A 24,577-nucleotide genomic window follows, 5' to 3' on the forward strand; every position below is an offset into this window, starting at 1 on the left:
GGATCGGACCCAGAGACAGCAGATCTGATCTGTCTGGCAGCTTCCAGGGAGCGTCCGCGAGAAGGTTGGCGAAGTCCGCGTACCAAGACCACCTGGGCCGAACCGATGCGATGAGAATGACTGGTACCCCTTCCGCCTTGATCTTCAACAGCTTGGGAAGAATAAGAAGAGGAGGGAACAGATAGGGAAGCACAAACTGAGACCAAGGAATAGTCAGAGCATCGGCGCCCACCGCGAGAGGATCTCGGGTCCTGGAAACAAACCGTGGGACTTTCCCGTTCAGACAGGAAGCCATAAGGTCCACATCCGGGGTCCCCCAACGAAGGCAAATTTGGTGAAAGATCTCTGATGCAGGGACCATTACCCTGCCACGATGTCCTCGCGGCTGAGAAAGTTGGCGGCCCAGTTGTCCACGCTGGGAATGTGCAAAGCGGATATCGCTGGAACCGTCCCCTCTGCCCAATGGAGGATTTTGGAGACCTCGGCTAACGCCAAGGAACACCGAGTCCTTCCCTGGTGGTTGTCATATGCCACTGCTGTGGCATTGTCCGTCTGGATCCGGACTGGCAGACCCTTGAGAAGCTTTTCCCAGTGAAGTAGGGACAGAAAAATTGCCCGTATCTGTAGGACGTTGATCGACAGAACAGCTTTTTGCGCCGACCAACGACCCTGGACGGTCAGATGATGAAACACCGCACCCCAGCAGAGAAGGCTGGCGTCCGTCATCACAACTTGCCAGTGGACCGGAAGGAAGGACCAGCCCTGGGAGATGAGTGGTGATGTCAGCCACCAAGTGAGGGACTGTTTGACACGGAAAGAGAGTTGAATCAGACGATGCAGGGAAGAGACAGACCTGTTCCACTGCGACAGGATGGCCTGCTGAAGCGGTCTTGAGTCGCCACCATCCTCCCTAGAACTGTCATGGCTGTACGGAAGGACGTAAGCCGGGGGTCCTGCAGCCAGTGAACATCCCGCCGTAACAGAATGCCTAGAAACACAAGACGTGTTGGAACAAGGCAGGACTTTTTTCCTGTTGAAGATCCACCCGAATTGGAATCGGGTGTCGAGAACGATGGTTAGACTTTCGTGAGCCTGGGGCAAGGATGGAGCATTGATGAGGATGTCGAGGTACGGAAAGAGCACGAGACCTCTGAGCCTCGAGGGTCATTAAAGCTGTCATATTCGTAAAAACCCTGGGAACAGTGGCAAGACTGAACGGCAGGGTAACAAACTGGAAATGCTCTCGATATATCGCGAAGCGCAGGGACTGCTAATGTCCTGAGAAGATGGGGACATGCAGATAGGCGTCCTGAATGTCAATGGAGCACAGGATTTCCTGCGCCTCCATGGAAGCGATTACTGATCGAAGAGACTCCATCCTGAAATGTTGCAGATTCAGTAATTTGAGATCCAGAATGGGCTGAACCGCGCTGCCTTTTTTCGGCACTGCATACAGGTTTGAGTAGAAACCTGTGAAGCGTTCAGTTTCTGGTATGGGTACAAACACCCCCAAACTGAGGAGAGAGGCGATGGATGCAAAGAAACCTGTGACTGAAGTGGGATCTCTTGGAGGTCAGGATTCGACGAAGCGTTACCAGGCCGAGCAACAAATTCTATCTTGTATCCTGAGGATACAACCTCCCTGACCCAAGCGTCTTCCACCGAGACGAGCCAGACGTCCCTGAAGGAAAGGATACGGCCACCCAGCGGGGTGGTGCGCTGGGGTTTTGTCGACAGCCATGCAGAGGTAGACCTTCCAGGTCTGGACCTAGTGGATCTACCCTTAAAGGAAAGGGAGTGCCAGGAAGGAGTGGGCCTAAAAGAAAACCTTCCTATCTTGGCACGCTTGCGGTCTCTGCTGGTTGGAAAAAGACTGTCATTGCGACCTGACGGAAGGGCCGAAACTGCCGTTATGGAAGAGGCCGACAGGGTTCGGACTGGGGAAGAGGAGAACTTGTGCCCCCAGTGGCGACTTTAATAATCTGGTCCAGCCTGGTGCCGAAGAGGCGCAATCCCTGAAAAGGTAGGCTGGTAAGGGACTTCCTTGATAAGTCCACCTGCCAGGCCTTAAGCCAAACTACGCCGAAATGCAACAACGTTGGTGGACGCCTGAGCAGCGCAAGACGCGGTATCCACGGAGGCAGAGACCAAATCTGGTTGGCGAGCTCTGCCAGCTGCTCTGGTTGGGCTCCCGCCAGAATGCCTTGGTGGAGATTCTCAGTCCATTTGGCTATGGCCCTTGAAACCCAAGTGGAAGCCGAGGCCAGACCTAGCGCAGACGCGGCCGCTTCGAAAGCTGACTTCGCAAAAGATTCTATAATTCTGTCATTAGAATCTCTCAAAGATGCTCCACCAGAAATCGGAAGGATCGTGTTGAGATAGTCTAGCGACCGGCGAGTCCACTGAAGGAGAAGCTGACCAGTTGGCGGTGAGCTCCTGAGGAAAAGGATATAACACGCCAAGGCGCTTTCCTCTTTGAAAGCATTTGGTTGGATTTTCTCGTTCCCTGGCGAGAAGCTTCTCGAACTCAGAATGAGGAGCGAAGACCTTGGAAGGTGGTTTAGACTGTCTGAACGAAACCGCCTGATCTGCGGGTTCCGCAGAAGTCTTTGCTGCCAAATGCCTGGTTGATTGCTCCAATGAGGCTCTGAACCATATCCCTCAGGTTAGCGATATGGTCCGAATCTAGCTCCAAAACGTCTTCATAGGGCGCATCCGAGAACGCCTCGCCTGTCTCGGGGATGAGGATCGGGACGAAGGAGGTCGTAGGGACGGACTGTGGGGCTAGATGGAACGGGAAGAGGAATTAGACCGGTGCACCTGTCTGGATCTTTTGCGGCTAAAGTTGCTAGGTTCCGACGGAGCTTCCTGTGGAAGTCTGCAGGGACACCTGATGAAATCCGCCACAGATTGTGAAAGAGGAAGCCCACCCTGGGATAGGGGCCATGCTCTCACGTGAGTCAACTGGGGGCTCCTGGACGGTGAGAGAGGACCACAGTGGAGGAAGAGGAGGAAGATGGAGAACGAAGTGGCTTAGAATTAGCCATGATTGACAATCCCACTAAGCGCTGCCAGAAGGTTAGGGGACAGCAGAGCAGAGGAGGGTGTCAGTGCAGAGCTACTCACGGCAGATGTCCTCTAGGAGACTTCCCGGCTGTAAAGAAGGGCAGGCAGGTCTCATAGATGGATTCGGCTCCCCTGTACACCAGCCGGAAAATGGCGTCTGCCAGGAGACACAGGACAGAACGCGCGCGCTGTGAGGGGAGAGGGTGGCCAGAAACCGGGAGGCCCGCTCTCGGCTAAACGTGGGGCCCGGAGGAGCAATATGTCGGCGGCTCCAGCCCACAGTGGAGGCTGAGGGTAGTGGGCGGAGCCTGACGCCACACAGGAAGAGGAGAGACACACAGGCGGGAAAAAAGCCCACCCGGAACAGAGAGGAAGGGGGCGGAGGCAGCGCTGTAACTATGCCCAAGATGAAGCCGGGACCTAGATTACAGCCGCCGGAGCGGGGGCCCGCGGAGGTCATAAAACAGTGCCAAACGGGTCCCCACAGTGGCGCCAGGGTGCTAAAAGTGGCGCAAACAAAGCGCCATGACGCCGCTTAGACAGGCTGCAAGGGGGCACAAAGAACAGGAAGCCTTCTTCTCCTCTTCAGAACCTGGGGAGAAAAGAGGGAAAGTACCTCCCCAATCACGAAAATGGGACGTCCGGAATTTATGTTGCGGGACGTCCGTGTCTCCTCGACCAACAGGCTCTGGTGGGCGAGTGGGTGGGAGACGGAGGCAGGACTGGGTATTCTTTCTCTTGCAGATCACCTAAAAACGCATCTGTGTTAGGGATTTTGGGGTCCTGCCGAACAGACATATGAGGATACGGGGTGGCAGTGTACGCCATACTCATAGTCTCTGCGTGGGAGTACAGTTGTGACCGTTCACACTGTATCCCTCCAGTACCTGAAAAGGAACGACGCACATTAGGTAGATATGGGTCTCGAGAGACCCGTGTCCACCTCCTACTGACACTAAGCTAAACTGATTAATTTACTGCAGTCGGTGGGGTGTATACTGCGGAGGAGGAGCTAACTTTATGTGCATAGTGTCAGCACCTCCTAGTGGCAGCAGCATACACCCAAGGTTCCTGTGTCCCCCATTGAAGCGACGGAGGAAAAAAAATAAATAAATGTTTTCAGCAGCAATGATTACAAAATGCTTTCCTATTGGATAAATCAATTTACATTCCAAACCTTTGCGGAAGCGGCTACACACCTGTTAGGCTTGTCGCCTCTCCATCGTCTTCCAAGATCCATAGTTTTGAATCATACAATTCACTTTACCATACAGTCTGCTGAAAGAAAAAGGAAAACTTTTGTTTCAATTGGAGAAGAAAAAAAAAATCGCAAGGACATCATTGTTTGGGTTTCATTCGAGCGATTACAGGGAACCCTGTTAGCCGGATTGTGCACAGTAACCTACAGACAGTGTCAGGTTGGCGCCGTTATACTGCTTTCAATGATACCTGGTGATGACTCTTTATTTTCAGTTTTGTGTTCATGCTCGTGCTCCGGGGCGGCCTGTGGGGATCTTCATGCAGTTAATTCTTTTATATGATATGCTATAAATAAATTCATTAAAAGAAAATCTGTGGCAAAATGGTGCCGCCTGCGCAGTAGCACCTATCAGCGAACAGGCCCCCTCAGAGATACGTGCCTCATCCTGTCTTCTGTGGGCGCTGCGTTCAGGGATCTTCTGCGCAGGACCCGGCGATTTCCGCTCCGGTGTGAGTGCCGATAAGGTGCTCTCCCCACTTTCTCTCTGCATAGTCATCGCCGTGTACACATGGTTCCTAGATATGACTTTGCATGGAGGAAGTGGAGAGAGCACCTTATTGGTGCGCACACCGGGGGGGGTCACAGTGACTCGCCTGTGCAGAAGATCCCTGAATGCTGCGGCACAGATGTCGGTCAACAGCATTCTAACAGAGACACGAATACTTGGCAAAATGAGTGCTCCTGTCTATGGGACAGACGGCCACGGAGGCTGTCAACCGTACGATCAGCCGGAGCATCGTTCAGCCGACTGACATCTATTGTGTGTAGGGGCCATGCAATCTCCATGGGAATGCTGATGATGGCGCTGTACTCGGTATGCCATACACTGTCCGTAGCGTGGCAGCAGTCAAACTCCACTGATCCAATAGTTAAAGGGGGTTATCTACCGCTGCTGACGATCGATCTGCATCGTGCATGGGTACAGCTAGTTTAATGGTAATTGCTCACATTTGCAGACCTTTCCGCACCAAAAAATGTTTTCTGGCACAAAGAAAGCTGCTTTACATTTTTGCCTGCGGTTTTTGTGTATTTTTAAAGCATTTTTTTTCCCATTCCGTTGAAAGGGTGTAAAAAGCTGCAGAAATGCTGATAGAAGAATTGACGCTGCAAGGAAAAAAATAAGGAAGGTGTGCATGAGACTTAAGAGATCACATTCACTTTTCTGGTTACAGTATGATGTTTCGTTTTTCATGGCAAGAACGCAACGTGTGAACACACGCTTGGTCCCCCATACCTGCTCGGCAGGTGTTTGGCGTCACTATATAGACGGCACCGCTCACTTGGGCCGTGGAGTTGAGCAGTGCCGAATAAACCCCATTAATATCACTCATGTGGGTTGATGCCAGCTCATTGCCACATAGGGGACTGGCGCTATTTTTTTAGGCAGAGGATATAGGACGGGGGCAATCATCAAAATGCATCTGGATGTTTAAGGATCCTTTAGTAACATCCCTGCTGCCTGTATGCCTTTCCTTTAGAATATGTAAAAATGCCGATTACTGCGGTTGGGTGGAACTAGAAGTCTCAGCATGATGTATCTGGAGGGAATCCTGGGACTGGCTCAGCTCTGGCGTCTTTTATGATGTCCTTTCTGTCTTCCTTGCGCTCTCCTTGCTCATCATCCCCTCCCTCCATCTCTGGCTCGTGATCTCTGCTGGAAGCCGAGCTGTCTGAGGCCGTCATTAATATTCCGGGCACGGCCGCGCTCTCTGTATGTAGCGGCAGCGCCCGCCGTGTGTGAGAGGCATCCGCAATCGCATCTTCTAGTCTCTCTCATCTGCACGCGGGGCTGGAGAGTTAAATTTAGCTCAGTGTTTGGGCCCGGAGAGCGAAGGGAAGTCACTTCTGCCTTCACGTCACACATGGAGCCGGAGCCAGTGGCAGAAGGGGATATGAAAGGAGCGGCACAGGGGAGTCACAGCCATCTCACTCAGAAAAAGCAGAGCCCCATTCAGTACTATTTTTAGTTCCCCTGCCTTTATACTGCAAGATGTAAGTCGTATACACTCGCCCCCCAGCACCCGTCCCCACCTCGAAGTGACGGAGATGCATAGTCTGATAGGTACTCGGTCATCACATAGCCATACATGAAAGGACGAACCCTGGCGGGCATCTAAGGACATACAGTACACTTACTACCCCCCATAATCATTACCACTGCAGCAGAGGATGGCGGTGAAAACGCAATACCGTATTAACTTAGAAGGTTCACAGGGAGCAGTATTATAGTAGTTATATTCTTGTACATAGGAGCAGTATTATAGTAGTTATATTCTTGTACATAAGGGCAGTATTATAGTAGTTATATTCTTGTACATAAGGGCAGTATTATAGTAGTTATATTCTTGTACATAGGGGCAGTATTATAGTAGTTATATTCTTGTACATAGGAGCAGTATTATAGTAGTTATATTCTTGTACATAAGGGCAGTAATATAGTAGTTATATTCTTGTACATAGGAGCAGTATTATAGTAGCTATATTCTTGTACATAGGAGCAGTATTATAGTAGTTATATTCTTGTATATAGGGGCAGTATTATCGTAGTTATATTCTTGTACATAGGGGCAGTATTATAGTAGTTATATTCTTGTGCATAGGAGGCTGTATTATAGTAGTTATATTCTTGTGCATAGGGGGCAGTATTATAGTAGTTATATTCCTGTACATAGGGGGCAGTATTATAGTAGTTATATTCCTGTACATAGGGGCAGTATTATAGTAGTTATATTCTTGTACATAGGAGCAGTATTATAGTAGTTATATTCTTGTGCATAGGGGGCAGTATTATAGTAGTTATATTCTTGTACATAGGGAGCAGTATTATAGTAGTTATATTCTTGTACATAGGGAGCAGTATTATAGTAGTTATATTCTTGTACATAGGGAGCAGTATTATAGTAGTTATATTCTTGTACATGGGAGCAGTATTATAGTAGTTATATTCTTGTACATAGGGGCAGTATTATAGTACAGTAGTTATATTCTTGTACATAGGGGCAGTATTATAGTACAGTAGTTATATTCTTGTACATAGGGGGCAGTATTGTAGTAGTTATATGTTTGTACATAGGGGCAGTATTATAGTACAGTAGTTATATTCTTGTACATAGGGGGCAGTATTGTAGTAGTTATATGTTTGTACATAGGGGCAGTATTATAGTACAGTAGTTATATTCTTGTACATAGGGGCAGTATTATAGTTATATTCTTGTATATAGGGGCAGTATTATAATAGTTAAAGTCTTGTACATAGGAGCAGTATTATAGTAGTTATATTCTTGTACATAGGGAGCAGTATTATAGTACCGGTAGCTATATTCTTGTATATAGGGGCATTTTTTATTGTAAAAACCAAACAAATACAAATAAATTTAACAACATTCCTCCAATAATACAAAACTAAATTCACTTGGATTGTACATACATTCATTACATATCCAGATTATACATATCAAATTAACTTAGAGTCCATACTCCTAGTTTGGGGAAAGAAAAAAAAACTCTTTGCAAACAGAGCTCATCATATTCCTACCCAGTGGCTCATCCTTCCATATCTTAACATTTCCTAATTTCTCCTAATGATTTTCCCTCTCTGAGTTCAGACATTATCTGGTTCACAGCGTCACAGATCTGAGTCGGAGTTATTCTGTTCACCACCGGTCTCCATCTCAGACTCTACTCGAGTGCCCTCAGGTAAGGGCTTCCGCTTTGGCGGAGGATAATCCTCTACGTCCCTATCACACTCTGCATCAATTCTTTTAAGGTCTTCTTCAAAATCGCCATCAGACTCAGACAGAACATCAAACCTGTTAGATACGACCATTACACCCGCAGAATTCTGGAATTTCTTCCCGACTCCTTGGCCAGTGTCATACCCCTCAGGTTTACGGGAGGCCTTGTCCTTTTTCTTCCTTTTCTGATTATTGCTATTCTCTTCAGGCACAGATGGTAGCACTGAAGTAATGCCTTCCTGTGACTGCTGCCCCTGAGGTACAACCTCCATACTCCCCTGTTCACTCTCTGAACCCTGCTGCTCTGGTGTTAGCTGAGTAGACCCCTGGCGGACCTCTGGTCTGGTCAGTATTTCCCCTGACAGTAAAGCTGCCTCCTCCAGAATCTCTGCCCCTGCCACCAAGTCCTCGTCAGGAAAGTCCTTACAGATATTGTGCCAGGCGTCTGGACAGTCCCTGTGAGGGTGACCGATCTTACCACAGAGGTTGCACCTGATGTTCTGGCAGTCTGCAGCTAGATGGCCGACCTCCCCACACAGGCTGCACTTCACCACAGTACAGGTATTTGCCAGGTAACCTGCCTTGCCACATTTAAAGCACTTACGAGGCTGCCCAGGATAGAAACACACACCCCTCTCCCTCCCAATAAAGAAGGAGTTGGGTAAATGGGCAGTGATGTTATTGCATTGGCGCAGTTTCACCAAAACCCGCCACCCTCCTGTCCAGATACCATCACTGTCTCTGCTTTTGGTGAGGTCAGAGACCAGGTCATAATGCCTCCGGAGCCACACCACAATGTTCTGCGGGGGAACAGACTCATTCCAGAAGATGACATTTACGGTGACAGTATCTGGCTTAGAGATAGGAATAAAGCTGAACTTACTCCAGCCCTCCGTGTCTCTAAACTTGGGGAAACTAGACCAGAATCTGTCCAGGTCAGACATGAGCTTAAAGCTGACGACATAGCCCTGCCTGTCTGGAAGATTAATCACTGCCAGGATGCTGACTGGCACAAATCCCATCTAGTGGCACTGGAGCTCCCTGACCACAAACCTCCTGTCTGGCAGATCCTCCTTGGCACCTTTGTGCCGGAAACGCACAACGTTTCTCCGTTTAAACGCCTGACCTGTATAATTGGTACCAGAGGTAAAGGACGGAGCACCACGACTCCAGGCATTACTGGGGGGACCGTGCGGGGTCACATTGGGTTGACTGACGGGGTGAAGGTCTGCAGCAGGAGGGGCAGCCACACCTTGTGTGCTCGAAATTAAAGGAGGGAAATCACAGACATTATCATGCACATTGTTATCATCAGCATCAATGTCATTATCAGACTGTGCAGCATCCACCAAAGATACTGTGCTCCCCCAAGCCTCCGACCCCTCAGATACAGCGTGGTTATCCCCAGCATCAGAGCCCTGCTGGGCACCATCAGTAATGACCAGCACATGTCCACTGCCCAACTGTTGTGCTTGGCTTTCTGAGACTTGTAGTCCCTCTGCTGGAAAGTGCAGTTCATGCTGCTGCATGGAAACTGCTGCATACTGCTGTGCTTGGCATTCTGAGACTTGTGGTACACCTGCTGGAATCTGCATAACATGCTGCTGCTTGGGGTCTGCCACAGACTGCTGCGGCTGCAGTATTTGACCCTTTTGGAAGCAGAAACTTGCAGGCTGCAGCACTGGCCGCACCGGCTTCTGGGGTCCACCTGGGACAATATCTGAGCTGGAACCTGCAGAGTCCTGCTTGTGTGACATAAACAGTTCCTGGTTCTTATAAGTCTCTGCCAGGGGCCCCATCTTCTCTAGGATGCAGTCCATGTCCCTCACCACTTTTGCCAGCTGTATACCAAGTGTGTTCAGAGTCTGATCATAAAAGGTGTGATCCCCACCAGGATTAGCAGCCTTTACCTTATAGCCCATGTCTATTTGCTTCTGCAGCAAGTCTTTGTGCTGCTGTAACTCACCGAGCTTCTTGACCAGTCCTGGGATTTCCTCTGCGACCTGAAGCTCAGGTGCATGTGGCATCTCCTCCTGGGATCCTGCTTTCAGCAATGTCCCTGGATGCTTGAAACCAGATGTCTCCTTAACTTTCACCACCGCTGGTTTCGTGGTTCCAGGCTCCACAGCAACATTTACTGCTGCCACCTGACTGCGACCTTGTGCGCCCAGAGCTCGCCATGCTGGCCACCACATGCTTCTGCTGCAGGTTCTCCTGGAGCGTCTGCCTCTCCAGTGAAGTTCTCCTCTGCCTGCTGCGAGTCAGCTGCACATCTGAGGTCAGTGATGGCACCTCCTGAGCTGCAGGCTGCTTTCCTCCATTCAGCTTCTCACCAGTAGATTTCTTTTGGATTTCTCCTAGTTGCACCTCACTCTGCTTGCCTTGGCTGGCCGACTGCTTAACTGGAACTTTCTTACCCACAGCCATGGCTTTTCCTTGTTCCGTTACTTTACGCACTTTCAAGTTGCTGCTGCTACTTCCATTCTGAGCTTTCTTTCCTCAGAAATAACTTTGAGACTTGCATCCGCCTTAGAAACAGCTTGGGCGTTACTTCCCAGTGTAGGCCTGGAAGCCTGGGCCTTGCTTGGGGAGTTACCCCGCCCAGGGTGGCCTCCCCCTGGGCTTGCTCCAGACATCAGGAGAGCTACAAACACACAACCTCACAGCTAGGAGACAGTATTATAGTAGTTATATTCTTGTACATAGGGGCAGTATTATAGTAGTTATATTCTTGTACATAGGGGCAGTAGTATAGTAGTTATATTCTTGTACATAGGGGCAGTATTATAGTAGTTATATTCTTATACATGGGGCAGTAGTATAGTAGTTATATTCTTGTACATAGGGGCAGTAGTATAGTAGTTATATTCTTGTACATATGGGCAGTATTATAGTAGTTATATTCTTGTACATAGGGGCAGTATTATAGTAGTTATATTCTTGTACATAGGGGCAGTAGTATAGTAGTTATATTCTTGTTCATAGGGGCAGTATTATAGTAGTTATATTCTTGTACATAGGGGGCAGTATTATGGTAGTTATATTCTTGTACATAGGGGCAGTATTATAGTAGTTATATTCTTGTACATAGGAACATAGGAGCAATATTATAGTAGTTATATTCTTGTACCTAGGGGCAGTATTATAGTAGTTATATCCTTGTACATAGGGGCAGTATTATAGTAGTTATATTCTTGTACATAGGAGCAGTATTATAGTAGTTATATTCTTGTACATAGGGGCAGTATTATAGTAGTTATATTCTTGTACATAGGAGCAGTATTATAGTAGTTATATTCTTGTACCTAGGGGCAGTATTATAGTAGTTATATTCTTGTACATAGGGGCAGTATTATAGTAGTTATATTCTTGTACATAGGGGCAGTAGTATAGTAGTTATATTCTTGTACATAGGGGCAGTATTATAGTTGTTATATTCTTATACATGGGGCAGTATTATAGTAGTTATATTCTTGTACATAGGGGAAGTAGTATAGTAGTTATATTCTTGTACATAGGGGCAGTATTATAGTAGTTATATTCTTGTACATAGGGGCAGTATTATAGTAATATTCTTGTACGTAGGGGCAGTAGTATAGTAGTTATATTCTTGTTCATAGGGGCAGTATTATAGTAGTTATATTCTTGTACATAGGGGGCAGTATTATGGTAGTTATATTCTTGTACATAGGGGCAGTATTATAGTAGTTATATTCTTGTACATAGGAACATAGGAGCAATATTATAGTAGTTATATTCTTGTACATAGGGGCAGTATTATAGTAGTTATATCCTTGTACATAGGGGCAGTATTATAGTAGTTATATTCTTGTACATAGGAGCAGTATTATAGTAGTTATATTCTTGTACATAGGGGCAGTATTATAGTAGTTATATTCTTGTACATAGGAGCAGTATTATAGTAGTTATATTCTTGTACCTAGGGGCAGTATTATAGTAGTTATATCCTTGTACCTAGGGGGCAGTATTATAGTAGTTATATTCTTGTACATACGGGGCAGTATTATAGTAGTTATATTCTTGTACATAGGGGCAGTATTATATTCTTGTACATAGGGAGCAGTATTATAGTAGTTATATTCTTGTACATAGGGGCAGTATTATAGTAGTTATATTCTTGTATATAGGAGCAGTATTATAGTAGATATATTCTTGTACATAGGGAGCAGTATTATAGTAGTTATATTCTTGTATATAGGGGTAGTATTATAGTAGTTATATTCTTGTACCTAGGGGGGCAGTATTATAGTAGTTATATTCTTGTACCTAGGGGGCAGTATTATAGTAATTATATTCTTGTACCTAGGGGGCAGTATTATAGTAGTTATATTCTTGTACCTAGGGGGCAGTATTATAGTAGTTATATTCTTGTACCTAGGGTGGCAGTATTATAGTAGTTATATTCTTGTACCTAGGGGGCAGTATTATAGTAATTATATTCTTGTACCTAGGGGGCAGTATTATAGTAGTTATATTCTTGTACATAGGGAGCAGTATTATAGTAATTATATTCTTGTACCTAGGGGGTAGTATTATAGTAGTTATATTCTTGTACATAGGGACAGTATTATAGTAATTATATTCCTGTACATAGGGATAGTAGTTATATCCTTGTACATAGGGGGCAGTATTATAGTAGTTATATTCTTGTACATAGGGAGCAGTATTATATTCTTGTACATAGGGAGCAGTATTATAGTAGTTATATTCTTTTACCTAGGGGGCAGTATTATAGTAGTTATATCCTTGTACATAGGAGCAGTATTATAGTAGTTATATTCTTGTACATAGGAGCAGTATTATAGTAGTTATATTCTTGTACATAGGGGCAGTATTATAGTAGTTATATTCTTGTACATAGGGACAGTATTCTTGTACATAGGAGCAGTATTATAGTAGTTATATCCTTGTACATGGGGGCAGTATTATAGTAGTTCTGAGAACAGTAGAGGCACCAATCACTGTAATACGTAGGACATTTTTCCTCCATTTTCAGAAATAAAGTGAGAAAATGTAAAAATTATTTTCTTGCTCGATGTTAATATGATTGTGAATGTTTCATGGAAATGATATTTTCGGTAATGCTTTTCATGGCATTGGCCGAGCGATCGGCAGCAGGGGCTTGTGACATCAGCGTAGTTGTCATCATGAAGTCTCGTCTGATGAAGAGCAGAGACGTAAATTGTCATTAAACTGCTTCAGTGAACTAAAAAAAAAAAAAAATTATCGTTTCCTTGATGTGAACTCCAGGGCTAATTTTAGCTTTCAAGGCAGGAGCAGGACCGGCGCGTCACGGCTCTCATGAATTACACATCTTCTGCTGGCTGTTTCATATAAGTGTAAAACAGATCGTCGTTAATAGGGGAGCGGAGGCTGCGTCGTCCTCAACCGCATAGTGACGAATATCTGTCTGCGCAGAAATTAATGGAATTAGACTTAAAGCGTCTTTTTTTTTTTTTTCCATGAGGTTTTATGCTCATAAGAGACTACGAAAATCGTCGTTCAGCGCTAAAGTTTATTTAAAAACATGTAAAAAAATATAAGTTTTGCAGAAGTCACACTACTGATTTGATGTGATGTAGAAAATACAGATAAGTTAAAAAAAAATAAAATAATAAATTATCTTTATAAAAATAAAGGAAATCCCACAAGTGACTCTCACATCATTAATAAATCCATGTTTGATGTTCTTATGGCTATAGAGATGTGTACAAGTTGTACAGCAATGGGAATCTATAGGTAACCTGTGCGCTTGGATGGTAGACAGCATCTTACATCGGTCAGAACGTTTGGTGCGTGCGTCAGGAGACCGTCCAAGTGTATATAAAGCAGTGTGAACAAGTCCTATGTAATACATGAGACCCGCAATAGGCAGTCTATGGATTGCTGCCTTCCTGTTTCCAAGCCTGATGTAAAATTTGTTGCAAATGGGCAAATTAAAGGCATATAATGGTTTACAGTGTTGCACTTTGTTTTATTCTCTAGAGCTGCGCTCACTATTCTGCTGGTGCAGGCACTGTGTACATACATTACATTCCTGATCCTGAGTTACCTCCTGTATTATACTCCAGAGCTGCACTCACTATTCTGCTGGTGCAGACACTGTGTACATACATTACATTACTGATCCTGAGTTCTATCCTATGTTATACCCCAGAGCTGCACTCACTATTCTGGTGGTGCAGTCACTGTGTACATAAATTACAGATCCTGAGTTACATCCTGTATTATACCCCAGAGCTGCACTCTCTATTCTGCTGGTGCAGTCACTGTGTACATACATTACTGATCCTGAGTTACATCCTGTATTATACCCCAGAGCTGCACTCACTATTCTGCTGGTGCTGTCACTGTGTACATACATTACATTACTGATCCTGAGTTACATCCTGTATTATGCTGCAGAGCTGCACTCACTATTGTGCTGGTGCGGTCACTGTGTACATACATTACATTACTGATCCTGAGTTACATCCTGTATTATACCGCAGAGCTGCACTCACTATTCTGCTGGTGCAGTCACTGTGTACATACATTACTTATCCTGAGTTACATCCTGTATTATACCCCAGAGCTGCACTCACTATTCTGCTGGTGCACTCACTGTGTACATACATTACTGATCCTGAGTTACATCCTGTATTATACCCCAGAGCTGCACTCTCTATTCTGCTGGTGCAGTCACTGTGTACATACATTACTGATCCTGAGTTACATCCTGTATTATACCCCAGAGCTGCACTCACTATTCTGCTGGTGCTGTCACTGTGTACATACATTACATTACTGATCCTGAGTTACATCCTGTATTATGCTGCAGAGCTGCACTCACTATTCTGCTGGTGCAGTCACTGTGTACATACATTACTGATCCTGAGTTCCATCCTGTATTATACTCCAGAGCTGCACTCACTATTCTGCTGGTGCAGTCACTGTGTACATACATTACTTATCCTGTATTGATCATGAATTCTGTCCTATGTTGTACTTCAGAGCTGATCTCTGTATATTGTCCGGACTGTGAATCTGTTTTTCCTGCTTTCTCTGATGATTTACCAGTCACTTTGCTTACTTGCCGCACATGTATCCTGCAGGGAGTGTTACTTTTTTCTCTCTCGTGTACTGATTTAGCAGGGTGTGGCGGTATAACGTGATGTTTGTGGCTGGTGATCACTATTTTATCATCGCCGTTGACGTTTGATGTTACATTGTAGCTGGACTTTATATTTGGGATGTGATTTTTCCATAAGTGGAGTAATGTAGACTGCAGCGTCAGGCAGGTAATACTGTGCTGCTGCTGGATGATGACGCCGGTATATGGCAGCATCCTGCACTGAGTCATGTAAGGACACATAATTGGCTCTTGGCTTTCTGCCGCTTGTCATGGCTTTTAAGAGTCATCTGAGTGACTGGTGGCAGACGTAGCGCGCTTCGTCACCGTAAGACCTGTGAGCACCTGGCCGTCTACTGACGAACTTTCTGCTTTCTTTCGGTGCTTGTTACTAAATAGTGCGGCTCCTCTCCTCGTTCAGACGTCCGTCCTGTGACGGATGATGGGGACAGAGTACACTGCAAAGAGAAAATTGTCACTTCTGTTAAAATTAAATCTATTGGGAGTTGTAGTGTCTCACAGGTTGCAGGCAACGCTCTACTTATTGGGAACCTTCACAACCCACCTATTCCTCGCCAGCAAGTTTCTAGGCCTTGCTTGGGGGATGGGAATCAGAACTCGCACCCCTTCCACTTGCTCAACTTAAACCAAATACAGATATCTTGCATTTTGTATTTTCAGGGCATTGTCCTAATCAGGGAAAGGGGCAGAACGCACAGAAATACTTCCAGAGTTACTCACAAGAGGACGACAAATCTCCAGTGGAGGAAAGGACACCCGGCTCTACATTGCTTCTAGAAAGTAAGGGATGTGATCTCGGGAGGGCGCTATAGGTGTGTGCATACATGAATGGTCACTAAGGAGCTGTAACACGCCTAAAAATACTGATACAGTCTCCCCAGAGTATCAAGACTTCTTATTAATAACACCAGTGTTAAACCAACAACTTGTCAGTGATTCCACCAGCAGAATAGTGAGTGCAGCTCTGGAGTATAATACAGGATGTAACTCGGGATCAATAATGTAATGTGTGTACACAGTGACTGCACCAGCAGAATAGTGAGTGCAGCTCTGGGGTATAATACAGGATGTGACTCAGGATCAGTAATGTAATGTATGTACACAGTGACTGCACCAGCAGAATGGTGAGTGCAGCTCTGGGGTATAATACAGGCTGTAACTCAGGATCAGTAATGTAATGTATGTATACAGTGACTGCAGCTCTGGGGTATAATGCAGGATGTAACTCAGGATCAGTAATGTAATGTATACAGTGACTGCACCAGCAGAATAGTGACTGCAGTTCTGGGGTATAATGCAGGATGTAACTCAGGAACAGTAATGTATGTACACAGTGACTGCACTAGCAGAATAGAGTGCGCAGCTCTGGGGTATAATACAGGATGTAACTCAGGATCTGTAATGTAATGTATGTACACAGTGACTGCACCAGCAGAATAGTGAGTGCAGCTCTGGAGTATAATACAGGATGTAACTCAGGATCAGTACAGGATCAGTAATGTATGTACACAGTGACTACAAAAACGGAGCAGTGAGTGCAGCTCTGGAGTTTAATACAGGATTAGTGCATAAGTTGCAGTGCTTGGAGGTGACCTTACACAGGACTTTACTATCTAGTTTTTTTTTTTTCCAGATGTTGTTATGGCTGAAACCAACAATACAGAGGAATCTACACCGGAGGCTCCTATATCTGAGGAGATGCTTGCTCTCGTCGATGAGTTTGAGAATTCGTGGCCTCTTGAAGCTTTTGAGGGTGCTCTAGAGCTGAAAGGTCGCCGTATGGATCTCCAGGGAATTAGGGTCTTGAAGAAAGGGGCACAGGATGGTCAGTCGGGGTCCTGCTTTGGTGATTGTGACGATGACGAGGAGGCGGAATGGGTACGTTTAGGATGATAACTTAGTGGACGACAGTGACGCTTTTCTGTGCAGTTCTGACTTTGTTTTTCTTGGCTCAACTGTATTGAGTTTGTTTTTTGTTTTTTTGTTTTTGACATCCTTTTAAGATTACTTTCCAAGTGAAACGCGTAAAGAAGCCAAAGGCAGATGGCTCTAATGCTGCGGACCTCTCGGAGACCGTCATTGATGGAAATAATGATGACTTTCAAGCTGCACTTGAAATCAGCGGGCCAAAAATACCATCTCCTGGTCCTCCAGGTAACCGTGCCCCTCTGGGCCGCCTGTCTCTAGGAGATCCGAGCCTGGGGGCTTTCAGTTTGTTGATTTCATTTTAAGTATTAAATTATTGTTTCATAAAATCCTCTGTTATTTAGAATAACTTTATTTCCCATTGCCTGGACTAATGCACTCTCATAACCCTACTCTTGACTTAACCCACGTCATACACGGCCAGTGCCAGCCTTGTTATACAGCGGGTGCCCAAATATAAGTGCCGTGAGTGGTGCATGCGAAAAGTGCAGAGGTTTAACCCCTTAGATGCCCACATCAAAAGCGACAACAGCAGTAGCCTCCACCGCCATGCCACTGTTAATTCCCCCATTGGTGGTGATCATGTTGTGCTGATGGATTGTCCTGGTAATTGCAGGCCTTATAGGGAATCGATGAATGACAATACTCTCCAACACAGAAGTATCACTCCAGAAATCATGTCATCAAAGTTTCAAGTTTTTTAAGGGACTTATAGAAGAAAAATCATTTCCCTTTCTGCGAATAAAAGTTGAAAAAAGTTAATATTTTTTTGGATCAAATGTCCAAACTTTTCCAACATTCTTGTTTTCTTTTATCCTGTGCGTGAAAATATTTACAAAAAAAAAGTGACCAGTCGTATCTAATAATTTTCAATCTTTGGCGTTTTTTTTTTGTTTTTTTACATGCCTCAGCTGCTGCAGAACATCACAATATGCACCTCAGAATCTGCAATATGATTCGTTTGCTCTGTTGTTTCCTAGAGGGATTTACACTTGTTCAATGGCTTAAAGATCTTGACTAGAGTTAGATATCTCGCCCTATAGGATCGATGTGATGGGAATCGCCACTTTATGCCCTCCGCAACCAAATGGTCCCCTGCGCCGCGTAGCTCACGGCTATTCCATCGTCAAAAAGATTGCATGCTGAACGTCATATAATGACGGCCGGACTAGTTTAATGTAAAGGATGAGGACACTTGATATTGGGCAGCCACAGAACTCCACCATACTGTTAAAAACAAAAAAAAATCCGTTTGCTTGGAAAGTTTTGTCAGGTGGGTTCATCTGCGGAGACCCCGTACTGGGCGAGGAGGAGGGCTGCACTGACCGCGTCATATTGGAATAAATATCTTCATGTTATTGGATCCCGACCTCCTTTTTGACTGCAGAAAAGATCCCTCCATTTCCTACAGAGAGAGTGATATTTTCTAGTTTTTACACTTTGCCGTTTTGACCATTTATATGGGGGGGGGGGAACATTTATATTGATCATTGGATTAACGTCTGCTTGCTGTCAGTGACTGAGAACATTCTCGGTTACAAAGGTCTCTGCTGCTTTGCTTCAATGTGGCTTGGAGTCGACTTTATACAATTTGACTCTCTTTAGGCCGGAGACCGGATTACCGTAGCCTTGGGTGGCCAAGTCCTGACGAGTGCCTAAAACTGCGCCGCGTGGAACTGTCCACCGTGGCCAGTACCTGGTTGGCCGTGTCCGCTAAAAATATTGAGTAAGTACCAAGGTTTATCTGCTTCTGTAGTCGGTTCTGTGTTCAGTCTCCGGTTTCTGGTTTTCCGCATTATTGTGTAAAGTTCTTTGCCAGATATTAGATTTTGGAGAAAATGAATTTAGCAGTATTTTTTTTCTTCTTTCTCTGTCCAGGGTTTTCCCCCCTTCTCAATATCTATCTGCTCTTGTAGTATTACAGAACACGTGGATTTTGCCACCAATCTGCAAGAACCCGGCGTTGAGCCCCTTTGCAATACCAACCTACCTGCCAGCATGCACACGCTGGACCACCTGTACGGGGTGGCGAACAGAGCGGCCATACACTACACAGGAGAGAGCCAGCTGAAGGAGGTAAGGGCTGTGCCCTCTCCACAATTTTAGGAGGGTCTTGCCGGTGGGGAACGGTAAATAATTTGCTTGTTTTTTTAGGTTTTACAGAACCTTGGTAAGGACAAGTACCCACCACAGTCTCTGGAGCAGGTGGGCACCAGAATAATGAAAGTGCTAGAAAAGGTGAGTCTGAGAGGACAAATAAGAGATGATTGTTTAACCCTTTTTTACGCCCTGTCTTGGCCTCAGATAGTCATCGAGGATTGTCTCTGCGCCCCTGTAAAGACTGCTGTAACACACAGCCCCATTCTAACCGGGGCTTAAAAGTCCCTTGTTCTGCTGATCGGTGCGGATCCCAGTGGTCAGGCACCCACCAATCAATGGATAGGTGATAACTTGTTTTCACTGGATTCCCCTTTTAACTTTGTCTGACAATCAAAGCTGTTCGGGGGGCACTGTGTAACAAAGGGGGGCCTCGTAGCCCCGATCTCCTTCGTGGGTGACTCCATTATGGAGACCAGGATCATTATGGAAGTCAGATACAAATTTCCACTCTGTTAATCCCTACAGGTTGTATAACAGGCACAGGCAATAATATACTAGCAAGCATAAAGATTTATTGTCATTTGACCGCTGCAGCCGATCAACAGCCCCTGATGGGCTACAGTAGCCTTAAAAGTCAATATATAGTATTTACTTGCTTACATAGCGCCACTCTATCCCACAGCACTTTACAGACATCACTGTCCCCATCGGGGCTCACAGTCCATATTGTCGATCATTACGTCTTTGAGGAGTGAGAGGAAAACCCACGGATGTAGAACAAGTCCCTCATCTGACTATGTGCATTATAATGTGACCGTGATTTCTCGTTTCTTTGTTTCTTTGCTGCTCTAGAATCAGACGTCGTGGGTTTTATCCAGCATGGCGGCTTTATATTGGAGAGTTAAGGGCCAAGGGAAGAAAGCCATAGACTGCTTACGCCAAGCCCTGCACTATGCTCCACATCACATGAAGGTCTGTCCGGGCTGCTTGGGTTTTGGTTTGTGTCTGTGCATTCCCCGGTTTCTCCACATGATGTCTCACTTTTACTTCTCTGCACACCTACCTACCTTCACCATGAAAACTGTAACTTTTATCTCTCTTCTCCTGAACGGTCTTCTCGGCTAAGCGCTCATTTGCTCTGCCAGAGGCTTGTCTCTGGTAAAACCGAGCAATCAGCAGTCCAAAGTCAGACCTGCCCCATTGACATCTTTCCCCTAGAATCAGTTGACCGGCGCCCCCATACACATTAGCATGTCTGCCAAAGCCATTGTTATTGCCTGGGGCATCAGGGGTCTAATAATGGATCTCATCGTTGAGGGAAATGTAGCCTGAGAATATATCCCTATTTTTATGTCTCCCAGGACGTCCCACTCATCAGTTTAGCAAACATCTTCCACAATGCAAAGTTATGGAACGACGCCATCATCGTGGCCACCATGGCGGTGGAGATCGCGCCTCACTTTGTGGTGAATCATTTTACACTGGCGAATGTATACGTAGCCATGGTGAGTCCAGAATGAATAGTGGAAAAGTTTTTGTTTTGTTTTTATATTGCCTGTGTTTCTTGGGTGCAGTTTGTTTTCTTTCAACAAGCAAACTGCGTCTTACTCATCCTCCCTGGGTCCAATACGAAGTGTCCACTGGCGCTCCTGGTGTCTCTTTTCTTCTGCCGGCCTGGCGACGCCCCTGCCGGACACGCGCCACCTCTGCCGGGCCAACGCCAATTGGTAGGCTCCTGATTGGCTGCCGTCCATGTGACATAAATGCTGGAGAAGCAACCGTGAACAATCAGTGCCGGACCTGGAGAGGATGAGTAAGGCATAGTTTATTTGCGCCTGTGGCTTGCTCATCCCCCTGGGTCCAACACGAAGTGTCCACTGCTGCTCCTAGTGTCTATTTTCTTCTGCCGGCCCCGTGCCGCCTCGCCCGGGCCCTCGCCAATTGATGAGCTTCTGATTGGCTACAGTGCAGTCCACGTGACATAAATGCTGCAGAAGCAGCCATGAACAGTCAGCGACAGACCTGGAGAGGATGAGTAAAGCAGTTTGTTTGTGCCATGGTCGGGCAGAGCTGTAATATCGCTTCAGCAGAATAATCCCCTTGTCTGTCTGTAACCTTGTGTCCCTCTGCTTCCCTAGGAGGAGTTTGAGAAGGCGATGAGGTGGTACGAGTCCACATTGGAACTCCAACCAGAATTCGCCCCCGCCAAGGACCGAATCCGCGCTATTCAGTGTCACCTACTAATGAAGAAAGGAAGACGTAGCCCATAATCCTCCTCCACCTATAATCCCATTTTTTTTTTTCTAAATGGTAAATAAGTTAATGATAAATGATAAGTTCTGCGTTGCACTTCATGCCGATGGATAAGGGTTTACTTGCTTGTTACAAAACAAAATAATCGGAGAGGGGTCTCCTCTGGGATAATATAAGGGAGGGGCAAAAGGGTTTATCCAGATGATCATATCCTATGTACGGGCTCCTGACAATGTGAAGACGTTTTAATTGGACTTTTTTTGTTGTTACTGATTTCTAATTTTTTATTTTTTCTTTTATCCATTGCCCTAAATTGCATCACTACAAAGTAATAATTTGTAGTAAAATTATACCCTGCAGGAAATTGTATATATCTGTTTAAACCGTGTCAAGGGCAAACATTAGCACCACACTTTAATTTATCTCAAGGGTCATATCCGGTAGGGTGGGGTGGGGGGGGGTTGATAACGTTTTTTTCAATGGACAAGTGTCACATGCCTTTCGCCATCTTAAGTAAATTATTACATATCAGCAGGGATTTGCTTTAATAATTAAAAAAATGCATAAAAATCTCGTATCACGTTTATGAATCTCTGCGCAGAACTGTGGCGACAAAAACGCCATCGATCAGACATATTATTTATTTTTTGGGGGGCCGAACATTTTTTTATACTTCATTTTATATGTCTACTAGTTTTAAAAGATTTACCTTGACGTTGATCTTGTAGTTCATGCTCACAATCCATGATCCGGATTATGAGCATGAACTACAAGATTAGTATGTTTTGGAAGATGAGATAAACCAGCCTTAAACCTAAGATAGGAGATGGTAGAAACCTCACCCTGAGTCCTGTCTGTCTCCTGCATGTTTGGTAAAAACGTGGCGAAAATTGGGGTGCGACAGGCCTCCTTTTACTTTTCTGTTTGTACCTGGAGCTTTCAGAAGCATTTGAGGACTGACCTATAGATAGGGGTGTCTGTCCTTTGTGTTTTTTAGTTTGCTCTCAACATTTCTTAAAATTAACAACCCCTCTTAAAACGCCACTCTAGCGTTTGTTTGTTTTTTTTACCGCTGAAGTGGGGCTTTAAATCTAAGCCCCCCGGTCCTATACTTACCCTCTGGCGTCTTCACAGATTTTTCGGAGCCCCTTGCGAAATCCTGTGAGTGCAAATTTTGACTGTCCGGAACCCAGATGCTGCGTCACAAGAGCACAATGCAAATCTATGAGAGCCAGAACGAGGGTCTCGTAGACTTGTATTGTAAATTTACCTTCGCGCAGCCCCATGAAACACTGGAGCCTGCCGGCAGGTGCTACGATGAAAACGCCAAAAGGTGAGTATTAGACAGGGGGCTTGCATTTAAAGCCCCACTCCAGCTGTGCAATAATAATTTAAAAAAAACCCACTCCTATGCTTTTAAATTCCTCAGAAGTATTTTGTGATGCCTTGGAAGACTCATGTATTTACTATATTTTAAGTTATACCTTCAGCAAAAAGAAAAGGAAAAGCTACAGCTAAAAAAACAAACGCAAAACTGTCTTCGTCAGAAATAGGAGGCGAAAAAAGTAATTGAAAAGGGGAGGACAACCTCTTTTAATGCTTTTTTTTATTCTTTTAACATAAAAATTAGAACTTTTAATTCCCCCCCCCCCCCCCCCCCCCCGAAAAATAAAAAAGATAAAAAATTGGACAAGGGAAACCAAAATTTATAATATATGAATTTTGTATATCTAATGATATACAAAAGAATTGATAAATAACCAAATAAAAAAAGTTTCCAAAAACTTTACAATAAAAGTTGCTCGATTAGGACCTTAATGAATCCTCCGTAGAGAGTATTTTTTTGTTCCACTGCAAGTGAGATGAAGATTTTCAGCGTCCATCGAAAGCCAGAGACTCTGTTTTGCGATGTATGGACAAGGTGAATCCTCTGTTGCGTTTGTAAACAGAATGGGGGTCAAATTATCAGGTTGTTTTGTGATAAAGGGACTTAAAAATATATAGGGCCCCCCCCCCCCCAAAAAAAAAAAAAGAGTCTGGAAAGGCTTCTGCACGCTCTGGAGTGAACCAGTCTTCTAGGCACCTGATAGAGAAAACTGCACTTATTCCCCTCCTGGCTTTCCAGGAGTAGCTGAATTGTCAAGTGGGTGGAGCTTGACCGAGAATGGAAGTTATTGGACAGTGGGTAAAGTTTCCAGCCCAAAAGGAAACGGACAAATTACCTAGGAGCACCACTTTTAAATTTATGCTCTATATCTTGCTTGCGCCGCTCTGAAGCTGGGAGGATCGCTGGATCTGATCAGCCACTGTTCTCCTGCACTTCCTTTGCTAGCGGCTTGGCAGAGCACTCCGTTTGGACCAAAGGTGCGACCGCGCCACCAGCAGAACTATCAGTCTTCTTCAGAGCACGCCCCTCGTCAAGGAGGAAGCAGTGAGGCAGAGGGGCAGTGCGCTCCTGAAGAGAACTTGAGCCAATCCCTTTAATTATGAGCTCTAACAGCCGAGGGGGAAGCCTACAGCCTACTTGCTGACGGTTTCGTTCTAACAGTTGGTGATCTTTATTTCACTGCACAGAATAGAAAAGAAACCTTCAAACAATAAATGAAAAATCTTCAAAAATCAGTAATTTTAAATATATTATAAAGCTTGATTTTTTTTTTTTTTTTTTTTTTTCCAGTTCACAACTTTTGCCAGTTTATCTTGAGTTTGGGTTACTGGTCTATACATTGGTTTACACCTTAAATGGAGGTGACATGGGAATTATGGCCCTGTGCAAATCTGAGATTGATGAGGTTCTTTAGTTCTAGCGATCAGTGGGACCCATTAGTAATCCCACCCTCCCCTACATATGGAGACATCCGGCCTGAACGGTTATGACACATCAAAAGTTTTACCAGTCCACTGATACAGATAATCCATTCCCCGATGGCTGTTGTACTCGATCCCAATCATTTACATTATTTTAGATAATTATATATTCACCTATTCAGAATTGTTTAGAGATAAATTACATCTTCCAATCAAGTTTCTGGCGCCCTCCTGCTACCGGAGCCGCCATTGTGATCATACAGGAGGAGCGCTCGT

The 24,577-nt window shown here is 45.2% G+C and overlaps 1 protein-coding gene across 2 annotated transcripts in view; it reads left to right on the forward strand.

Annotated features, from left to right (window-relative positions):
* Positions 1–22,063, forward strand: part of TTC17 (tetratricopeptide repeat domain 17) — an 84,115-nt gene extending 62,052 nt beyond the window's left edge. Inside the window, exons 17-25 of one of the 2 annotated variants that reach the window (XM_073578549.1) lie at positions 15,875–15,994; positions 16,848–17,092; positions 17,218–17,368; positions 18,746–18,866; positions 19,057–19,216; positions 19,295–19,378; positions 20,093–20,212; positions 20,602–20,745; positions 21,379–22,063. In XM_073578549.1, coding sequence (XP_073434650.1) covers positions 15,875–15,994; positions 16,848–17,092; positions 17,218–17,368; positions 18,746–18,866; positions 19,057–19,216; positions 19,295–19,378; positions 20,093–20,212; positions 20,602–20,745; positions 21,379–21,510 — 1,277 coding nt within the window. In that variant the 3' untranslated portion in view covers positions 21,511–22,063. The remainder of the gene's footprint in view (positions 1–15,874; positions 15,995–16,847; positions 17,093–17,217; positions 17,369–18,745; positions 18,867–19,056; positions 19,217–19,294; positions 19,379–20,092; positions 20,213–20,601; positions 20,746–21,378) is intronic. The other variant, XM_073578550.1, reaches the window with a different exon arrangement.
* Positions 22,064–24,577: the final 2,514 nt, after the last annotated feature.

This window comes from Dendrobates tinctorius, unplaced genomic scaffold (genome assembly GCF_039654945.1).
Source record: "Dendrobates tinctorius isolate UK_male_01 unplaced genomic scaffold, ASM3965494v1 ptg000059l, whole genome shotgun sequence".
NCBI lineage: Eukaryota > Metazoa > Chordata > Amphibia > Anura > Dendrobatidae > Dendrobates > Dendrobates tinctorius.